General features: G+C 35.3%; 2 protein-coding genes and 1 long non-coding RNA gene across 6 annotated transcripts; 2 read left to right on the top strand and 1 right to left on the bottom strand.

The window, feature by feature from the left end:
• The first annotated feature begins 689 nt into the window (after window positions 1-689).
• kkv (hyaluronan synthase-like protein kkv) lies at window positions 690-18,856 on the top strand. 3 transcript variants are annotated; one of them, XM_067360934.1, is made up of 20 exons: window positions 690-1,071; window positions 5,807-5,920; window positions 6,200-6,444; window positions 6,700-6,993; window positions 7,571-7,780; window positions 8,086-8,430; window positions 8,771-9,162; window positions 9,360-9,627; window positions 9,716-9,978; window positions 10,182-10,392; window positions 10,547-10,794; window positions 10,922-11,114; window positions 11,211-11,365; window positions 11,630-11,935; window positions 12,876-13,123; window positions 13,286-13,592; window positions 14,574-14,750; window positions 16,687-16,848; window positions 17,009-17,237; window positions 17,356-18,856. In XM_067360934.1, the coding sequence occupies exons 2-20, from the start codon at window positions 5,808-5,810 to the stop codon at window positions 17,688-17,690; spliced, it is 4,701 nt and encodes a 1,566-aa protein (XP_067217035.1). In that variant the 5' UTR covers window positions 690-1,071; window position 5,807; the 3' UTR covers window positions 17,691-18,856. The 3 variants fall into 3 exon arrangements, with proteins under 3 accessions (XP_067217035.1, XP_012225081.2, XP_067217034.1); XM_012369658.2 differs by lacking the exons at window positions 690-1,071; window positions 11,630-11,935 and adding exons at window positions 2,557-2,681; window positions 12,273-12,578; XM_067360933.1 differs by lacking the exon at window positions 690-1,071 and adding an exon at window positions 2,579-3,044.
• On the bottom strand, window positions 16,483-17,477 carry LOC137001790 (uncharacterized). Its single transcript, XR_010891659.1, has 2 exons — window positions 17,343-17,477; window positions 16,483-17,214 (listed from the first exon to the last, which is right to left on the bottom strand). It is a non-coding gene; the product is annotated as an uncharacterized lncRNA (long non-coding RNA).
• A 381-nt stretch (window positions 18,857-19,237) lies between the features above and the next one.
• On the top strand, window positions 19,238-20,977 carry LOC105673736 (mitochondrial coenzyme A diphosphatase NUDT8). 2 transcript variants are annotated; one of them, XM_012369574.2, is made up of 3 exons: window positions 19,238-19,425; window positions 19,908-20,141; window positions 20,391-20,977. In XM_012369574.2, the coding sequence occupies exons 1-3, from the start codon at window positions 19,381-19,383 to the stop codon at window positions 20,823-20,825; spliced, it is 714 nt and encodes a 237-aa protein (XP_012224997.1). In that variant the 5' UTR covers window positions 19,238-19,380; the 3' UTR covers window positions 20,826-20,977. The 2 variants fall into 2 exon arrangements, with proteins under 2 accessions (XP_012224997.1, XP_012224996.1); XM_012369573.2 differs by having other exon boundaries at window positions 19,239-19,425; window positions 20,343-20,977.
• The last annotated feature ends 297 nt before the right edge of the window (window positions 20,978-21,274 follow it).

The following is a 21,274-nucleotide window of genomic DNA, read 5'->3' as shown; positions in this document are numbered from 1 at the left end:
TCAGAGATGCTGATAACAAATACTTTCTTTTTTTCAAATGAGAAATGCTTTGCCTAATTATAATTAGCTTAAATTAAATATTAATTAAAATTATTTAATTTTTCTTATTTCTGACGCAAACAGCGAAAACTGAGCCGAGCTCTGTGCTATGCGTCTTGCGAAAAACATCAGAAATGTTTTAAAGTCTAATTAAAAACATGGCGAAAAATATTTCTCGTTCATTATCTGGATATTTTAATATAATTTGTTTGTTAGTGATCGCGTATCTGTAATATAATGTATATCACACATTCGCCTTGCGAACAGACAAACCTATTGACGTGATTGCAAGGCGCATTGCCTATTCGTTGGCGACATTCCGCTTTGATCAAGGCGGACAGACATTCGCTCACTTGCGCACTAGCAAACTTTGACATTTAATTTCAACGACCTGTCTCGAAGAAAGAAGTGCTGATAAAGTAAAATAAAAATCGATATTAAGTAGATCCCAAATTTCAATTTGACATTTCAATATTAAAGATAGAAGTAGCTCATTTGTTATTCGCGCATTAAAGTCTCTCACGTTCCCTTCGTCTTAACTTTTGCTTCGCTCTCTCTACCTACTCTCTTGTGAAAGTACTTGTGGCCGATCGGAGCAAGGCGGGGGGAAGCGGTCCTCCTCGAGAGAGAACTACCTCCGATACCTTGGTAGACGATGCCACGCAGTGCAGTCGTCGTCGTTCGGCCAACGTTCACCTCGACTGCTGCTTTCACCCGACCGATTCTGATTTCGCGCGATCTTCACCGTCCGTGACGTTTTTCTCAGCGTCAGAAATATTCTCAATACGGTAACGTTTTCTCATCGATAGAAAAAAGGAATACACACACGTGAGGAAGAAAGGTGCGCGCCAAGTTAACATCATCTGTTAGTGACAAACATCTTGAAGAAGAAGAAGAAGAAGAAGAAGAAGAAGAAGAAACGGATTCAGGAAGTGAACACGGATCTTTCGATTTCATCCGCATCCGTCGACTATGACCGACCTCATCGCGAAGACATTGGGGATAAAGATTTAGCTGAATCGTTCGCAACAGGTATGAAATCATTTATTTTGTTCTTTCAGCGATTATCGTCGATTAACAAGCGCTAATCATATTTGATTTTGTAGTTGACACTTAGGCATTATTGATATTTATTACACACAACAATAATTTGATTCTGATAAAATATTTATTATCTTATAAATTTTATTTCATTAGAATTAAAATCAGAATTGTTTAATTTGTTATAGAATTCTTTAAAAGTATGCAAGAAAATGTTTTTAGAATTTCTTAAATCTCACCTCTTGATCTTTCCAAGATTTGCATCGCTAATTTTAATACTCGTAATATGTTAATTTCGATGAAACTTTTAGGAGATAGGAATAATTGTGATATCATTCAAATTCTTCATTTTGTGATTACTATTTTTAAAAGGTCTTCTTAAAGGTTCTTTATTTTTGTAAATTTCTAAATGATAAAATTATTAACTATTTAGTAATTCTAATATCAATCTGAGAAAATCGCGCTTCAACTAATGCTCTTTACGTTACAATTACGATCTTACTGGGTTAACTTCCTACTTATTAACCGCCGCGAGCAGAAATGAAAGTAGTTTTGTTGCGTGCCCCCTTTACGCTGTTACGCGAAAACTATGTCTGCACAAAAGTTTCTCAAGTTTCCTTCCTAGATTTTAGATTTTCTTTTTTTTTCTTTCTTCCTGTTTTTGAAATTGGTTTCTGAAGCTTTAGAATTCCATGATGCAAGGAATAAAGAATTTGACAATTAAAGTAATGAAAACTTAAAAATGTATTAATAATTATCACAATTATTAATATTAGCATAACACACACAAAAGGATAAGGAAATGATGATGATAAAAATCAAAGAGCTAAAAATCTCACAAATAGCTTGAAAAATGATAACAAGAAGAAAAGAATGAACGGATTTGTGCATGATAGCGCAATGAGAACGTGCAAGGCGAACGTACGATTTGTTGGTGTGTCGAAACGATTTCGTATTTACTTCTAGAAAATTTCATTGATCGTCTTGGGAGATGAGTAAGGGGGCGGCATGAAGAATACCTCCGTGACGACGATACGTTGCGGGAGATCGCGGCTATGAGGAGGTGCAATAATTTCATATTTATGAAACGACGCGTGACCTTGCGTGCGATACTTTCACTATCGCCGATAATTGCACAGAATCGATTGATTGCATTCGCACTAGACCGCTTGCCGTTGATTGATGGTCGCACGACAAAAGCCGAAAGACAGTGCGCGTCTCTGAAATATTTTTCTACAAAAGTCATTGCGTACCAGAGGTTTTATCTGACAATGAATCGCATGACATCATGAACGATTGTCCGCCGTTGATCCATCGAAATCTCATTAATTGCCAGCTTCGCGGAAGTTGGCTTTATCGATATTAACGTAAAGAGAATTAACGGAGCGATAAGACGCGCTTTTCTAATTTTTCCCGATTGTGGTTCAAAAGATACATTATCGGTGATATCGCGACACACAAATGTATATAAATATAGAAATTACCGCGAGGATGGCGCGTTTTTCCATCGATATCGTTCTCAAAAGTGCCATCCGTTGTGAGAAGTGCCATCCGTGCGACTTATGTCGGCTGCGGAAAATTCGACCGTATAAAATTGATAGGTTGTTGCGCGCAAAGTGTGCGAATTTCTTTTTTCATCTTATTTCCGTTTTTGGGAATCCGAAACAATCAAGCTGAGATTTTATACGTATTTTTATATGAATCGAAAGAAAAAAAGATTCTTGTCGCAAAAATAAATTTTGTTTCGTAGTGCGACAGTGCGGGGAAGAAGAGAAAGTAAGCCTGTTACGAAGTGAGATACATGCTGCTTTATCGAGTTTCGCGAGACTCTATGCGCCAAGTGTTGTGAATGATGTGATTACGCATTAGCAGAACTTTGGAAAAAAAGCGTAACAAATTTTTATTTAGGAAAAAATTTACTTGAAAATTCTATCGCAAAAATCGTTAGAAATGACCTCAGATAGGTAAGAATTTTCTCTGCTACGCTTTAATCAAATAGAATTAACAATTTAATAATGAAAATGTATATAAATGTATATTATGCTACAATTGTCCAAAAAATATGATAGATAATTTTATAAAATATATTTAGACAAAATGGAATTTTCTTTGAAAAAAAATAGTTGCAAATTTTTGTAACACAAGTACTAAAATTTTTAATAACTCAACAAGATAGAAGATAGTAAATTTTAAAAAATTACAGGATAACATCTCTCGAAATAGCGTCAAATTAAATTAAATTGATGTATCTGTAATTTAATCATGTGTTGAGAGATTACTATAATCTAATCTATAGATAATTTCAAATTTTAATCACATCTGAAATCTATAATTTAAAGAAATAATTGCACAATCGAAACTCATGATAAATGCGAATCACCTTTTTCGATGCTATTTGATACTGGTACAAATGTTTGCTTCACGGTGCATCCTTCGCTACGTACGTACGTAACCACCTAGAAATCGTGGGTACCGCTCGACAAAGAATTCTTCTCTAGTGAGAAAAAAAATAAGTAGCCGAGCGACATGACGTTCTCTTAAGAACGACGGGAAAAATGTTGATTCACAATCCAACGATCGAGGACGATGAACTGGATCCGGCTGTCGATCGTCGCCGCGCGCGCTTCCCCTTTACGCCCGCGTTAAAATCCACTCTTGAAATATATCCTCCGTCACAAGGCAAGGTCGTTCCTTTCCTTGTGACCTCGCGTTCCTCCGAGAACTCTGGCTCCCTTCGTGTGTAAGCGTGACTCACGTACATGCTCACGCTCGCGCTGCGCGCGAAATTCTTTGGTGAACCCTGCGCCAGGTTCGCCCGCTTTATCCTGCTTTATCAAGCATCTGATAAAAGATCGATAAAAGATAGATGAATCTTTTATTGCGATAGATCTATTATTAATCTTCCACTAATCTTGATAAATTGATGTTTATTAAATAACTTTTTATGTCCATGATAAACTATTTTCTTGTGAGATAAATCTTTAGTATTGTTTCCAATAAATCTTGGTTGAACAATGGGTCTCTCCTTGAATAAATAGGTCTTTTACAATTATTTATAAATTGATTGCTGATAGGTAAACGTTTTGTTATTCTCAAATTTGTGTCTTAAACAATTTGAGAATAACAAAACAATAAGTATAAATTTGATTTTTGCTAAATAAATTTTTGATTAATCAAGCTTTTTCTGAATAAATAAGAAAGTGTGAAAGTTATATCATAATACAGTTTAATATTGATTATTAGAATTATGCCTTTTAACTGTCGATTTTCTCCAATCAACCGCATTTTCTTTCGCAAGCGGACAGTTCGTCGTACTGTGCATTGTCCCAGAAACTTATTATTCCGAATTAGTAGCTAACGGTATACAACTTCCTGACAGTTTCGACTCACAATCAGAGATTTCTAAAAAGTTGGACGAGAAGTTTAAAGCTAAAGTTGAAAAAATATTTTCAATAATGCGGATATGAAAAAATATGTCATTCAATTGAAGAGATGTAGCGAAATGTTGTATTTATGTGTTAAGTTAGATATTATTATTATATGAATTAAATATTAATTAAAATATATGATTATTTCCATACTATTTTGATCATTAACTTGTTTCTAAAAACAGTAATGGATAATGTTTCTTTGTTTTTTTATAAAAATATGTATTTAGATAATTAAGATAATTAAAATTAATCAATAATGTGGCTACTTATAGACTTTTAATTAACTTAAGTGGGCAGTAAATTTTTGTTTAATTTAATTAAAATAAAATATTTTTACATTTTACAAATTTTCCGCGTTTCGCAAATTTCTCTTTCTATGCGATGTGCAACACATAGAGCATCACAGCAATGCATCGTTTCTTTATCGAAAGACATAGATGAAAAAACGCAAAAATGAAGAAGAGACGAAAGAGCGCGAAAAAGAAAAAGGTAAAAGGGTTGTGTACACAGTCGACATCGACATCGGGGACTTTTTTTTGACCAGGCGTGGCGATGTGCGGAGGGAGAAGGGATTGAGGGATACCGAACACAAATAGCGTGAACTCCGAGGCTCCGCGAGGGCGGCAATGGCCGCGGAACGGCGAATTGCAGTGGACGTCCTTGCTACGTTATCTGCCACGTCGTTTCGTTTCCCTTTCACTTTCAGCAGCGAGTCCAGGAACCAGAAACCCCGGATCTCGGCTTGCACGCTCGCTTGTCGGCGCGAACAAAGACATGCACACGCCCCCGAGTTGGTGGAAAGAAGCCGTGTGCCAGATGTTGACGAAAGATAATTGAGCGAACGCGATATGATGCCGTGATAAACTTGCGTGTCCAAGTTCGTCGGATTATCGTATATATGAATTATGAGATCGTTGCAACGACAATCTCTATTCTTTAATACTGAATCAGTGATCAATTTTCGCTCGATTACAATTTTTCATTAAATATCTGAAAGGAACAAAATATTTTTTAATTACAAAGAATCGTTTATGATAATTGTAATAATTATTATACAAAGATGTGGCAATGTTAGTGACAATAGTAAAAATATATTGTATACAAATGTTAGAGGATAATTTTATACAATTTTTATTAAAATTCTTAGATGTTTAAAGATTTGATACACTTTGATCTCTCAATCTTTTGACCATTCTCCTTTTCAACATCGAAGACATGTGTCATTTTTTATTTTTTGCATTTCCGAATCGTTTTCTTAATGGAAAAAAATAATTATGACAAATTACTGTTTGCAGAATGGCAAAGAATCAGCATCAGAATGGTGTAATACCTGGAGGTGGCACGATGACCGGACCGGACGATTTTTCGGATGGTGAAAGCACTCCTCTGACTCAAGACTATGTCGGAAGGTACAGTGATTTCATCATCATTAATGATTTCTTTCCTTCAGAGAAGGCGTAATAACGAGAAAAGTAAAACATTAAAGAGATTGAATATAATTCCAATCAAAGAAATTTAAAGAAAAAGAAAAATTAGAAATGGCGAGAAGCAAAATTAAGAAAAATTGGAATATTAAAGTAGATATGGATTACATAGATAAACATATTATGAAATCAAGGAGAGTTAGATTAAAAAATTGCTCAAATATTTACTTATCACTTAATTAAAATGTTTCGTGATTGACTCAGTCAACGCACGATCGTCGAGACGAAGGGATGGGACGTATTCCGGAATCCGCCGCCGAAGACCGACTCAGGGTCTATGGCGAATCAAAAGTGTTTGGAAGGTATGGTGAAGGTGACCAAGGTTTTCGTCTACCTGCTAGTTTTCGTTATAGTGCTGGGAAGTGGCGTAGTCGCCAAGGGAACTATTCTCTTCATGACATCGCAGCTTCGTCAGAACAAACAGATGCTCTACTGCAACCGACAACTAGGTGAAGATTTCATAAATTTTATTTGGACAAGAGAAAGAGGTTGATTGTATAGTCTCATTTTTCGAGCACAATTATAGATGATATTATAAATAAAATATATATAAAATATTTGATAATTTTGGAGTATGAATTTAAAGTTTAGAGAACAAAACGATGATGATTTGATGATCTTTTTACATTTATTCAACGTTTCATAATTATTTCAAAATTTTTATCTTTACTAATTATTGTTTGCTTTATTTATTTTCGATTTAGATCGAGAAAATCAGTATATAGTGACGCTACCCGAAGAGGAAAGAATTGCCTGGATATGGTGCATAATAATCGCGTTTGCAGTACCAGAGTTCGGTACGCTGGTACGCAGCATCCGTATGTGCATCTTCAAGTCATGGAAGAAGCCGCAATTAGGGCACTTTGTCCTGGTTTTCATCATGGAGACGTTTCACGTCATAGGCCTTGCTCTGATGTTTCTGGCGGTACTGCCTGATCTGGACGTCGTCAAAGGGGCGATGTTGACCAACTGCGTGTGCTTCGTTCCCGGATTACTGGGTAATTTATTTTATATTTTTTTTAATCATTTTTAATCTAGTCAAATTTGTTTTAACTTTGCCTTTCTTGAGATTTTTATATATAAATAAATAGTACAAATACAATAAAGAATAATCTATAAACAATTGAATAAATGTTTAAAGAAAAATTATGTATAAATTATATTGTATAATCTGCTAATATATGTATATATATGCTAATTATATATGTTCAATTATTTATGAGTGTGTTCCGTTCTATTTCATTTATTTTTAGTTTACTTTTTTCTATCGTTTCTAGATTAGTAGATCATGTAGATATATATGTATATATATAAAGTGTATATGTGTGTATGTATAAGTATATAAAATTTTTAAGAAGCAGGAAAGGAAGAGAGAGAGGTAAACTAAAAGTCGATGAAATAAAACGGAACACGCCCATAAATAATGAAATAGCATTTCGAAATCAGATCCGCCTGCTTTCGATTGCGATCATTCGACTTTCGCGTTCGATCGCGATCAACGGTTCCTTGTATTATCGAGCGAATAGTCATGCTAGAATAGGCAAAATAAAACATGCACTATATATGTTATTGCAGGTCTACTTTCTCGTAACAAAAGCAAAGGTGAGTCAAAGAGGTTCGTCCTCGTTCTCGTCGACATCGCCGCTCTGGCCGCACAGGCAACCAGTTTTGTTCTTTGGCCTCTGCTGGACTATTCGAAGCGATCCTTATGGCTAATTCCTGTCGCACTAATTCTCGTGTCCTGTGGCTGGTGGGAAAATTATGTCTCCACGCAAAACCGGATCGGTAAATTCTTTATATATAATTTCTTATTAGCATTTTCTTATATTATTCTTTATTATTCAAAAAATTTTTATTCTACATCAATATATTACAATTAAATTAAATTAATTGTAAAAATACTTTACTTGTTCAATGAATTAGATAACTAATTATATTTAACTACGTTTTAGTTATAATAATACATTTACATTTTTATTAAAATTTTATCAATTAATATTAATTAAATCATCATGTTACATTAAATCATCAAATAATTGATGTAATTGTTAGAGTCTTTTTCTCTTTATTCTCGCAATTTCTTTTCGCAGGTTTGATCAGATCGCTCGGCAGAGTGAAGAAGGAGATGAGACTGACGCGATACTTTACTTACATGCTTGTGTCCGTCTGGAAGATCGTGGCATTCTTTATCAGCTCGTTACTGATACTATACATAAAAGGGGAGAAAATCGGACATCTTTTTACCATGTTGGGCAGCGCATTCAGCGAACACAAAATCACGGTCACATCCATTAAATCAATCACCGCCAACAGCCTACCCGATCTCTCGGAGATCATCACGGGTGACATCACCGAGACTTTCAACTCCGACCCTAACACGGCCATCTATGTCCTTCTGCTGCAAATTTTCGGCGCATACTTGGCCTATATTTTCGGTAAGTAAAGTTATTTATTTTATTTTATTTTCTGTTCCAACATTGCACTTGATTTATTATAAATAAAATAAAGTAATATAAGCTCGCAATAATAAATAAATTAAAAGGAAATGTGGAATGGGGATATATTGATCTCAAACCAGATGTAATTGCCGTCGAAAGTCTTCTTTATTGAAAGTCTCCAATTTCAAACGTTTTACTTAGCAATTCGCGTAATTGAGGATATTCTCATTTCCACATTTTAATTTATAAATAAAATATTAATGATCAAGAAATTTTTTATTTTGTCCAATATAATTTATTTTCTAAAAGACATTTACGAAAATTTGCTGTTTTTCAGGCAAATTTGCGTGCAAGATCTTGATTCAAGGCTTCAGCTACGCGTTCCCGGTGAATCTTACGATACCGGTGTCGATCTCGTTGCTGATTGCCGCCTGCGGTCTCCGCTACAGCGATCCGTGCTTCTTCCACGGCACCATTCCGGATTATCTGTTTTACGAATCGCCACCACAGTACTTCCTCAATGACTTTGTGTCAAAGCAGTACGCCTGGGTATGGTTGCTCTGGCTGTTGTCGCAGACCTGGATCACCTTGCATATCTGGACACCCAAATGCGAGCGTCTCGCGGCCACGGAGAAACTCTTCGTGGTACCGATGTATGACTCTCTGTTGATTGATCAATCGATGGGACTGAATAGGAGAAGAGACGATCAACCGGAAGTCAAGGTCGAAGTAGGTATCTTTATTCAGGATAATTTTCAATATAATTGATCAGCAGAATCATAAAATAAATTAATATTAGTTTTAATTTTAATATGAATTATAATTTTTAAATTTTTTCAAATTTTTAAACTTAATTTAAAAACAATTGAATTATAAATCAAGTTAGATTTATTTATTCTTAAATTAATTGCTCATTTAATCGACAGGATTTGGCGGAGATAGAGAAAGAGAAAGGCGACGGCGACTACGAAACGATTTACGAGCAGACGGACGGCTCGACTACACCTCCGTCCACGGTGAAGAGTAGCGATCATGTAACCAGGATCTATGCTTGCGCTACTATGTGGCACGAGAACAAGGAGGAAATGATGGAATTCTTGAAGAGTATCCTGCGGCTGGACGAGGATCAGTGCGCGCGACGCGTCGCCCAGAAGTATCTCAAAGTCGTCGATCCTGATTATTACGAATTCGAAAGTGAGTTGACACTGCTATCGAGCATCTAGAAAAAGTCATAACAAACTTATTGTTACTTGTTTTGACAAAAACATATGTGTTTTTCCAGCTCACATATTTTTCGACGACGCGTTCGAATTGTGTGACCACGATGAGAACGAGTCGCAGGTGAACAGATTTGTCAAATTACTGGTCGGCACGCTGGACGAAGCCGCGTCGGACGTACATAACACCAGAATGCACGTGAGAGCGCCTAAAAAGTATCCGACTCCGTATGGTGGACGATTGGTTTGGACTCTTCCCGGCAAAACGAAAATGATCGCTCATCTGAAGGATAAGAGCAAGATTCGACACAGGAAGCGATGGAGTCAGGTAACTTGAATCTTTTAGAGTTTATTCAAAATTTAAAAAACTTTTTAGTATTATAAAATAAATTTATTTTTAATTTAAATTCTAAAATAAAAATTTTAGGATTAGAACGTATGTTAAAAAAAAAAAAAAAGTTGACTTAAATTAGCAAATTTAATTATATTACAACAATTCAATCATTCTTATAATATTCTTTTCGGATTTAGGTAATGTACATGTACTACTTGCTTGGACATCGACTAATGGAATTACCGATCAGCGTTGATCGCAAGGAAGTCATCGCCGAAAATACATTTTTGTTAACGCTTGACGGCGATATCGATTTTCAACCGGCGGCAGTAAAGCTTCTCGTGGATCTGATGAAAAAGAATAAGAATCTAGGCGCTGCGTGCGGTCGTATTCATCCAGTCGGCTCCGGTAAGTCATGCTTTAACGATTTAAGCAAACATGACTTGTATATTTTTGGTAGATTGATCGAATAATAAATGTATAATTAATGTATTAAACATTTTGTCGTAATTGCTTCTTCACTTTATGACATTTACAACGACAACATTGTACAAATACGCAGGACCAATGGTGTGGTATCAAATGTTCGAGTACGCGATCGGTCACTGGCTGCAAAAAGCCACCGAGCACATGATCGGCTGCGTGCTTTGCAGTCCCGGCTGTTTCTCGCTGTTTCGTGGTAAAGCTCTGATGGACGACAACGTTATGAAGAAATACACGACCAGATCTGACGAAGCGAGGCACTATGTGCAGTACGATCAGGGCGAGGATCGTTGGCTGTGCACGTTGCTGTTACAACGAGGATACAGGGTATCTATGGCATATCTCTTTGATTTTTTATACAGTGATATTAATTATATTAATGTAATTGTATTTATTTAGTATTTTAGTATGTACGTGTGCGTTATTTTAACATTATTCTTATATCGTGTTTGAGGTGGAATATTCGGCCGCAAGCGATGCTTATACCCATGCGCCGGAAGGATTCAACGAGTTCTACAACCAACGACGCCGCTGGGTGCCTTCCACCATCGCGAATATCATGGACTTATTGATGGACGCAAAACGCACGATCAAGATAAACGACAATATCTCGCTGCTTTACATCTCATATCAAATCTTGCTGATGGGTAAGTTGATTACCAAAATATTTTATTAAAATGTTGCAAAATGTGCGCGATCAATCAAAATAATCTCTATGGTTTGATCTTCAATTATAAAAACAGGCGGTACGATTCTGGGACCTGGCACGATCTTCCTCATGTTGGTGGGTGCGTTTGTGGCAGCCTTCAAAATCGATAACTGGACGAGTTTTTACTATAACATCATTCCTATCTTGCTCTTCATGATCATCTGCTTCACATGTAAAGCGAATATGCAGGTAAGTATAATCTTTTCGATGTCACATCGATGTGCCAAATTTACATACTTGTTTTGTCGCGCATTGTGTTTGTCTTTCGCCCGCAATTTGTCTTCAGACCATTGGAATTCTTAATTAATTTTCACACAATTATATGTTTCATTAATAATGTTCGACATATATGTACAATTATTTTTGAACGTTATTTATTTCAAATGTTATTTCGAAATCTCTTCAAGATGGGGCACAAGGAGAAAAATAGCATTAAGAGTGAGTGGTTTTCAGCTTCTATGCGCTCAGATCCTGTCGACGGCGTACGCGATGATCATGATGGCGGTGATCGTAGGTACGGCTTTGCAGCTCGGCGAGGACGGCATAGGTTCGCCCTCGGCGATTTTCCTCATATCTCTGTCGAGTTCATTCTTCATAGCAGCCTGTCTGCACCCGCAAGAATTCTGGTGCATCGTGCCCGGCATCATATATCTGTTGTCCATCCCGTCTATGTATTTGCTCCTCATATTGTACTCCATCATCAATCTTAATGTTGTATCCTGGGGCACCAGGGAGGTTCAAACGAAAAAGACGAAGAAGGTTCGTGTCGGTGTCGATTTTTTTTTCTGCGTTACACGATTAATTGGGAGTTTGCGGCGGGAATGTAATTTTGGTGAACGGGGCTTCGGAAGGATAAACGATCGAGTTTGAAGAGGAGAAGAATTAACGCTTGAGAGTACTTTAACATGTATTTAACGTTATGAAAACGTAATTTCAACGTCGATTTGGTAATCATTCATCAAGATTCTTCCATCAATTCAGTCTTCAATTATTCGCTTTATGACGAATCACGCTTCAGCTTCTGTGTCACGCTTGATTGCAAAATAAAAAAAAGAAAGCGATTAACTTACACATGAGAGGATCGACGTAACAACAGGTGATAGTGGCAGCGGTGATCAGCACCATGTACGGCATCGTGATGACCGCGGTGATCGTCGCGTTCGCGATCAACATCGTGAAAGAGAGCCTGGTGTCGCCGAGCGCGCTGTTCCTGTTCCTCGTGATGAGCGAGATCGCGTTTACGGGTATTCTGCATCCATACGAAATCGGTTGCCTGCTGCACGGTCTGATCTATTATCTGGCGGTGCCCTCGATGTACGTGCTACTAATCATATACTCACTCTGCAATCTCAACAACATCTCATGGGGCACGCGGGAAATTAAGACGAAGAAGACCCGCGCGGTAATTAATGTCACCCACTTTACTAACCGACTAATTTTTATTAATCAGCAGACACGTCCTGTGGACATTTGTATACTTATTATTAGCCTTCACAGCTTTGTACATACGCAATAATATTTTGGTTTGTTCGATTGACCCATTAAAAATAATTTAAGTATAAAGAATTTGAATTAATTAGAATTATTATTCATATTCCGTTGTATGATTGTTGTATATACAATTTGAATTTATGAGAAATACATGGAGAAATGAAGATCATATCTCCATGTATTTGTCACGATTGTTTGTGCGATTCAGGAACTCGAACAAGAGAAGCGGGAGGCGGAAGAAGCGAAGCGCAAGGCCAAGCAGAAGTCTTTGCTGGGCTTCCTACAGAACGGCGCGGGCACCAATGACGACGATCAAGGCTCTATTGAGATATCGCTAGCTGGCTTGTTTAAGTGTTTGCTTTGTACCCATGGCAAACCGTCCGCTGAGAAGCAGCAGCTCGTGGCGATTGCGGAATCACTCGAACAGCTCGGCAAAAGGCTCGAAACTATCGAGAGGTAAGACAAAAATAGCAAAAAAAAAAAAAAAAAAAATGTATCTTACAATGGCAAAAAATTAGAAATTGCAAAATAAATCTCTAAAAAATTTCTGTGAGAAGAAATAGTTCTCAAGTCGAAAGTACGGAAAAGATATACTTTTAATTTATAATTCCTTTGCAGAGCGGTGGATCCACATAGTCACGGAAGAAGAAGAGCCTCATCCGCAGGTTCACGCACCGCCGATCCTCTAGGAGCGATCGGTGAGGATCCGGCTGAAAACGAAGACGCTAGCGATACTGATACGGTGACCAGTCAGAATAGCGAAGGTAATCGCGATGGAAGCAATTTTCTTACTCGGCCCTATTGGTTAAGTGACGACGGCCTGAAGAAGGGCGAGGTGGACGTGCTCTCGCTTCAGGAAGAACAATTCTGGAAGGACCTGCTTGAGAAGTATCTCTATCCAATCGACGAGGACAAGACAGAGAAGGTAAAAACTACACGGAGAAAATTTTATATTAAAAATTACTATGTACGAGTATAGTAGCCGCGGACCATGAAGGAATTATAAAAATTTTTACTGTTTTTGACATGTGAAACATAGTAAAAATTTTCGGTCCGCGGCTTCGTGGTCCGCGGTTAATGTCGTACATAGTAATTTTTGATATAAAATTTTCTCCGTGTATAACTGACCATTGGGACAAGCATTCATACTTAAAAACAATTCGACTTTTTTTATTGTTAACTTATTTATCTTTTACATGGATATGTTGATAAAGTTCAAAGTTAACAAATTTTTTTAAGTAAATAATGAATAAATCGAAAAACAATTGAATGTATTTTGTGAAATTTATAATCTCGAATCTTTAAACTCAACTAATCTTTTTTGTTTATACATTTTTTTTACACGGACATGTTAAAGAAAATTTTTGATTTTTACTTTAACTAGCATTTGAGGAAACTTTTATACAAAAATGTAATATTACCATAATCAATTTGAATTAGTTTGATATGTTAGAAAATTGTTTTGTGTGTGTGAGATCGGAAATGATACGACTCGCGCACGATATGTCTTTGTCACTGCAAGCTGTCGTCGATCGAGGGTGAAGAAACAAAATTTCTTTTCCTATGGACGAATGAGACGATGATGCGATTGTTGAAGTATAGAAGTCTCAAAGATTCTCTACTTCTCAATGATCGCATAAAGAAGTATCGATCTATAATGATTGGAATAATGATGCACTAGAAATTATAGAAAATTTCTAATAATTAAATTTAAAATTGAAGAAAATTGACAATTGTTTGCGCTAATAGCAATGATTTCTTAATGATTAAAAGTGATTAAAGTGATTAAACGTTGGATAATTCTTTCTTAAAGAGTGAAATTGGTTCTATCTTTCATGGAAAGTATACTTTTAATTGTTAACGTTACAACATTAAATTAACATGCCCCATGCTGCTCTCCGGTCAGGCACGAGTCGCCAAAGATCTAAAGGACCTACGCGACCAGAGCGTCTTTGCGTTCTTTATGATGAACGCTCTCTTCGTCCTGATCGTCTTTCTGCTGCAATTGAACAAAGACTTGTTGCACATCAAGTGGCCATTCGGTATCAAGACAAACGTCACGTTTAACGCTGAATCAATGGAGGTAAAGCCAGACTCCATCGGCATCTCATATCCTCGATCAAGATTTTATCTCAATAAACATTTTTATCTCGTTAACGATAACCTCAGATCAACGCGTTAGCATATTATAGCAAATACAGCGTATTACAGCGTTTCCGTAATTGTTTAATTGCTAAAAAAAATTTTGTTACAAGCGAATCGTTAACGCCGATAAAAATCATGGCGATCAAGGAATCGATGGATCGACCGATGGAGTCTTTTTCTTTTTATTATTCTAATCTTGTGTCGTCTTTTTTGTTTTGTTTTCTCGAATTCACTTCGCACACACACGCAACAGGCCCGCATCGCCGCCGATCTGATCGAACTGCGCAACAAGAGCGTGTTCGCATTTCTAATGTTCAATGCCTTGTTCGTTCTGATCGTATTCTTGCTACAGCTGAATAAGGATCAGCTACATGTTGTCTGGCCACTTGGTGTCAAGACCAATATCACCTACGTCGAAGAGACCTCGGAGGTATCCGATGATCAAGCATCAAACAAGGGAAAGGAATTAAAGCGGTGCCATGGTGGTGTCCTATATATATATGGTGCTTGTGTTAAAATTTTGCCGTCGATGTGTCCACATTCATGCATAAAAACTCTCGTTTTTCCGAATCTTATTTTTTAATTGTCATTTTATTCATTTTTTTTTATTTTTCTAAGATTTGTTAAAATTTTATTAAATTAAAAATGATTAAGAAACAATGATATCAAATGTTTTTCAAAGCGTCGATTTTTAATTGTTACAATTTTAATTCTTAATATTTTAATAATGTTATGAATTTTAATTTTTATTAATATCTCAGAATGTCTCTCACAATCGGTTAATTGGATTATTTAAGTATTCTGACGCATCGGGGGTAATCATTGCACCTCGGTGATGACATTGCACCCATTCAATTCAACATGTACAGATATTTGATGTGTAATTAACACAAATGGCTCATTTTACAGCACGCGGAAAATATGTTCAATTAATTTCTCACACACAGGTTACCTCACCCTCACCTGGGTCGAATAAAATTTGCAGGGGAGATGATTTCTGGTGACTCTGTGATTAGGCATAACTAGGAATTAGTCGCCTGAATGTCACAATAACCCATTCTCAACTCACTGAATTAATCAAAAGTTTGATTTATGAAATTAAATCAAACTCCATTAATTTAATTACGTGATGCGAATCATGGTGATTTACAGGCAGGGCGGACATTTTATAATGATCATTAAAATTATTATTATTATTATTATTCAACAAGTTACAATTAACATTAAACAAATTTATAGATCCGCCTCTGTGCAAAAATCTTGGGATTACAGATCTTTCGATTCGGAGATCTATAAATTCCTGAAAATCTCTATAGATCTTTGGATCCGCGTTTCTTCTCTCTTTCGTTGTATCTAACTCTAATATATGCACCATATTATTACCTGTGACAACGAATAAGCACCACTAATGTATGCAATGCGGTGAGTGCTCTCAGTGTTCGTTTCATCAGGGGGCTGAATTCGTCTCACTTAGTGATAAGCATATGTGTGTGTGTGTGTATATATGTTATATGTATATAGGTATGTTAATCTTAACCATGCACGAAAACTGCCGATGATTGCGGAATTTTAACTGCTAACGATTTCTTGCTATAATTGTGTTTAATCAATGCACACGCTCGCGAAGGAATGATTTCCGATGGCGATTGGCTGTTTTTTATCGAAAATAATTTGAGAAATTTTTACAAATTGTCCAAATTATTTAAAATCTAATTGAATAATGTAACGATAATTTAAATTAGTTAATAACTTAAATTTTGTTCTTACAAATAAGAATAGATGGTTTAGAGTTTAATCGTCGTCGAGCATTCCTTTCCGAAAGTAATGCTTCATTACGTATCGCAACGTGTTTGATTACACGAGTGATTTTGCAGGTACACATCACGAAGGAGTACTTGCAACTCGAACCGATTGGTCTCGTGTTCGTCTTCTTCTTCGCGCTGATATTGGTCATACAATTCACCGCAATGTTGTTCCATCGATTCGGCACGCTGGCCCACATTCTGGCCAGTACTAGCTTAGATTGTTGCAAGAAGGTGTGCATTTGTTTCATAAGATATTATATTTAATGCCATTAAATTACTGCAAAGAGTTTGTTGCATTAGAGTTTATATTCGACAATCGCGACAAACCCTCTGTATCAACTTATCTAATGTATCCCGAGCTATTTCATGCGAATGCTAATAATACTTACAGACGAACGAACTCTCCGAGGAAGCTTTGCTATCGAAACACGCAGTCGAAATAGTGAGGGATCTGCAGAGACTGGAAGGAATAGAAGGCGACTACGAGGAGGGCAGCGGTAGCGGGCCCGGTAGACGAAAAACGATCAGAAATCTGGAGAAGAGCCGCAGAAAGACGCAGGCGATCAACACACTCGATGTGGCCTTTAGACAGCGATTCTTCAGCATGAGCGAAGGCGCAGGTTTGGACAACAAGAAATAAAAAAAACAATTTGAAATAAACAAAATTAATAATTATTAATACGATCTTAAATATGTTTTACATCATTGCAAATATTAATACTTACAAACATTTTTCAGGTTTGCCGAGAAACATGTCGACGCGACGCACAACGGAGGCGTTTAAGGCGTTCGAGGGCAGACGTAATAGTATTATGGCAATGCGCCGGAAGTCGCAGATGCAGACTCTGGGCGCGAACAACATCTACGGTGTGGCCGGCAATCCTCTGGGGATCCAGGGTCGGCCGTCCCGCAGCAGTCAAATATCCGTGAAGGATGTGTTTGAGGGGCACGGACCGACGGCAGGGCATGTGAACGCTGCTTACGAGGGCGACGACAGTCCCGGTAACAGTCTGCGGCTGCAGAATCTCGGGAGCAGCCAAGTTACGTGGCGGGAAGCCAATTCCAATGTGTGATTCCACTCCTTCCCTATATTTTAACAAAGAACCTGGTGAATTAATTGTATTATTGAGGAACTTATCTCTGAATCGTCTTCCAAGTATTTAAAAAAAATAGGGATTAATTATCACGTGCTTTTTGTGATTTTTTTTTAACAGATACCAGTGAATAGCAAGAATCGACAATCATCATATTCACGCTATTCGATCTGTTTGCTGTTTTGTTGATTGGAATATACTGAAAACTGTCTGATCTAAAAAGTAATGCTTTAAAAATGTTTCTTCATTGAGCTCCATTTTTTACAGATATCGATGTAAAAGTATTTGGAAATAAGCTCTTCAGCTTATTAAATAATCAAGCAAATTTATGCGGTTTTTAATATTAACAGTTGTAATACTTTTATACCTAGATACTAACTATATCACAAATGTAATTTTTGTAAACAAATTTTTCAATCCGCATAAATTAGATTGATTATCTAATAATTGCATCATTGCTAACAAAGCCTGATCGTGTTCCCTTACATGGTTCTGCATACTTTTCATCCATTTTTCTTTTTCTTTTGTTTTCAGCACGTTCATTATCTTCATCATTTTTATCGCATTTTTTATTATCTGAAATTCATAAAGAAATACATATTATATCGTATTATTGTGTTACAATAGGTCTATCATTTTTTCCGTTCTGCATTACTGTACTTTTTGCATACGTACTTTATTTACTTTTTTCTCTCTTTATTTAAGTCTTAAATATAAATCTAGGTATATATTTTTACTTTTATTTTATCTGAAATGTAAAAAGTTTAATGTAATGCAGTTATAAGGAATAGACCTGACTTTCGTCTTGTTACTGCCAATAAATCGGCAGTCATTGCGATGATTACGCTTACTCGCTCTGTTTTTTTTATGCGTATGTGATAAGGTAAATATTTAAAATAAGAGTTGAGTATGAGTGCTTGAAAGTATGTAAATTGCACGTGAATGCACTTGAGAATTGTATGCATATAATAATGATAACAATAATAATAATAATAATAATAATAATGTCACGTATGTTGTGAAACTTTAAATAAATGTAATTCAAATGAAAAAATATGCTTTCTCATATAATATTAATTTAAATTATATAACTTATAATTGTATGATAGAATTTTTTCGTATTTTATTTACGACAAAATAAATTTTGAAATGGCTTACACATTTACTCAATGTCTTTCAAGATTATACAATTGTTTTTTATATATATAGATGCATGCTTTTATATGTATATATATATGTATATATATATATATATATATATATATATATAATTTTTAAAAATATATTTTATATATTTTTATGCATATAAAAAATTTAAAGAAAAGATATATCAATTACATTACATAAAAATATTTTTGTGAATTCAAGAATGATTTGATCGAAAATTAATTAAACTAATTAGACAATTATGTACGTATATTACAAATGCTAAGTGACATAGAATTTTACAATTTTTTTTCTTTTGTAAGATATTTTAATTTAAAACATGTTTTATATTTAAATTAGATACATGTTGTAAAAAACGTCATAACTAGATATGTGTAAGTCATTGCTCATTCTCAGTCTACTCTCTACTGTCATCGTTTGCTGTGTCACGTCCTTGTTTAATCTTTCTGGCCATCGTGTTCAATAGTTTTAATTTAGTAATTTATTGGTAATTAGCAAATTGATGAAATTATCCGTGATGTCGGTGCGTCCTTTGCTACGTACATTCGTAAGTGTTCCATTATTGCTGTTTTGCGAATAAATTTTAGGTTAAATCATTATGAATTGCTTCAATACGAGATAGGATGTTTTATCGGAGCATGCGCTAAAAAGTACTGCCATATATGAAAATCTAAATTACTATTCAATCAAAGTACAATTAAAGTCCCTATTAATAGCGCGAAAAACGAAACAGGATATCATTCATCGAACTAATTTACATTTGACTAAGTTAAATACACAATATTTTCAATTTTTTTTTAATATGCTTTATAGAAGATTAATATAATGTTTTATAATTAAAATTTTTTTTAATGAAAAATTTTTTAACGAATTTAATTTCGATTTTTTCTGTTTTTTCGAAAAATCTATTGTTAAAACTAACAAAGAAAATAATTCGAGTATCTCTCTGGTTTTGACTATAATATATACGAAACATATTTTACAAAATGTACGATATCTTAAATATACTTTTCTGTATTTTTTTTCAAGTCCAAAGCATCCGAGCATCGAATCGACATGGTCAATTCCGCTCTGAGTCCGAAGACAGTACTCTCGGAAAATAATCGTAAAAAATGTATCGAAAAATTCAAATCCTATCAGATACCACTAATAAACAAAAACGTCCCGGAAGCTGCTGTTTTGGTTCCGTTGTGTTTGTATAAAGGAGAACTTGGATTTCTGTACACATTACGATCCATGAAACTCACAAATAATGGAGGAGAGGTTTGTAATTTATTTTTATCATCTATCAATTTTAGTAAATCTAAAAAATATATACATAAATATATATTTATATATAAATATATATTTTTTAAATGTATATAAATTATACACAAGTATCATTTGCATGGAAAAACTGATTATCTATCAAATCTACTTAAAGTAATAGACAGGACTTAGTTTCTTGAAGAATATTTCCTTCAGGCATCCTTCCCAGGTGGTATGAGTGACAAAAGTGACGCTGATCTGCAGGAAACCGCTTTGCGAGAAACCTGGGAGGAGTTAAAAATCCCAAAAGAAAAAATTGATGTTTGGACTACAGGGACTCTCATAAACAAGGGGGATGTCAATGTGATGCCAGTGTTAGGTTACATTGGTGAGATAGTGCCAGAGGAGCTGGAGATCAATCCCGATGAAGTGGAAGAGGCATTTGTGGTCAGTTTACAGAAATTGTGCGATCCTGAGCTGTTCCGTTTTACTCGCTTCTCCAACTTTAACTTACCGTCTTACTTGGGTGGAAAACACCGTGTATGGGGATTCACTGGCTTTATTACTCACCTGGCACTCTCATCTTTAATACCAGAGGTCTACATGAACAAGATTCCTCGTACAAAATCACTTCAGATTAAGGATCATAATGTTCCTAAGGAAGTGAAATCAAATCTAGATAAGCAATCAAAACTATAAAGACTAAAATAGAAATAAAAAATCATAGAATTTTGATGAGTTTGCTTTCGCTGTTATAGAAAGTAAAAATAATTTGTATAGTTCTTGATAAAGAAAAAATAATTCGCGATACAATAAAGTATTTTTCTTATTAAATCGAAAATCAAGCTTGATTATATCGTTTTAAATTGTTTTAAGTTTTAATATTTTAAATAATGAATTACAATTTTAATGTTTGTACACCAATTAATTTTAATTTTATTGATTTCGAGCAGAATATAATGTAATTGTAAATCTTTTTATATAAAACTTGTACATATACGTAACTAGTTTTATAGTTATTAATTAGAAATAAATAAATTGGTTATAATTATTTACAATACAATTTTTTGATAATAAGGTATTAACGAAAACGACGTATTTGTTACAATTAATGTACAATGTATGTTTTTCAGCAAAGGACACAAGCT

Source organism: Linepithema humile, chromosome 8 (genome assembly GCF_040581485.1).
Source record: "Linepithema humile isolate Giens D197 chromosome 8, Lhum_UNIL_v1.0, whole genome shotgun sequence".
NCBI classification, from domain to species: Eukaryota; Metazoa; Arthropoda; class Insecta; order Hymenoptera; family Formicidae; genus Linepithema; species Linepithema humile.
The sequence above is the reverse complement of the archived record's forward strand: the minus strand, read 5'-3'. Positions and strand labels throughout refer to the sequence as shown.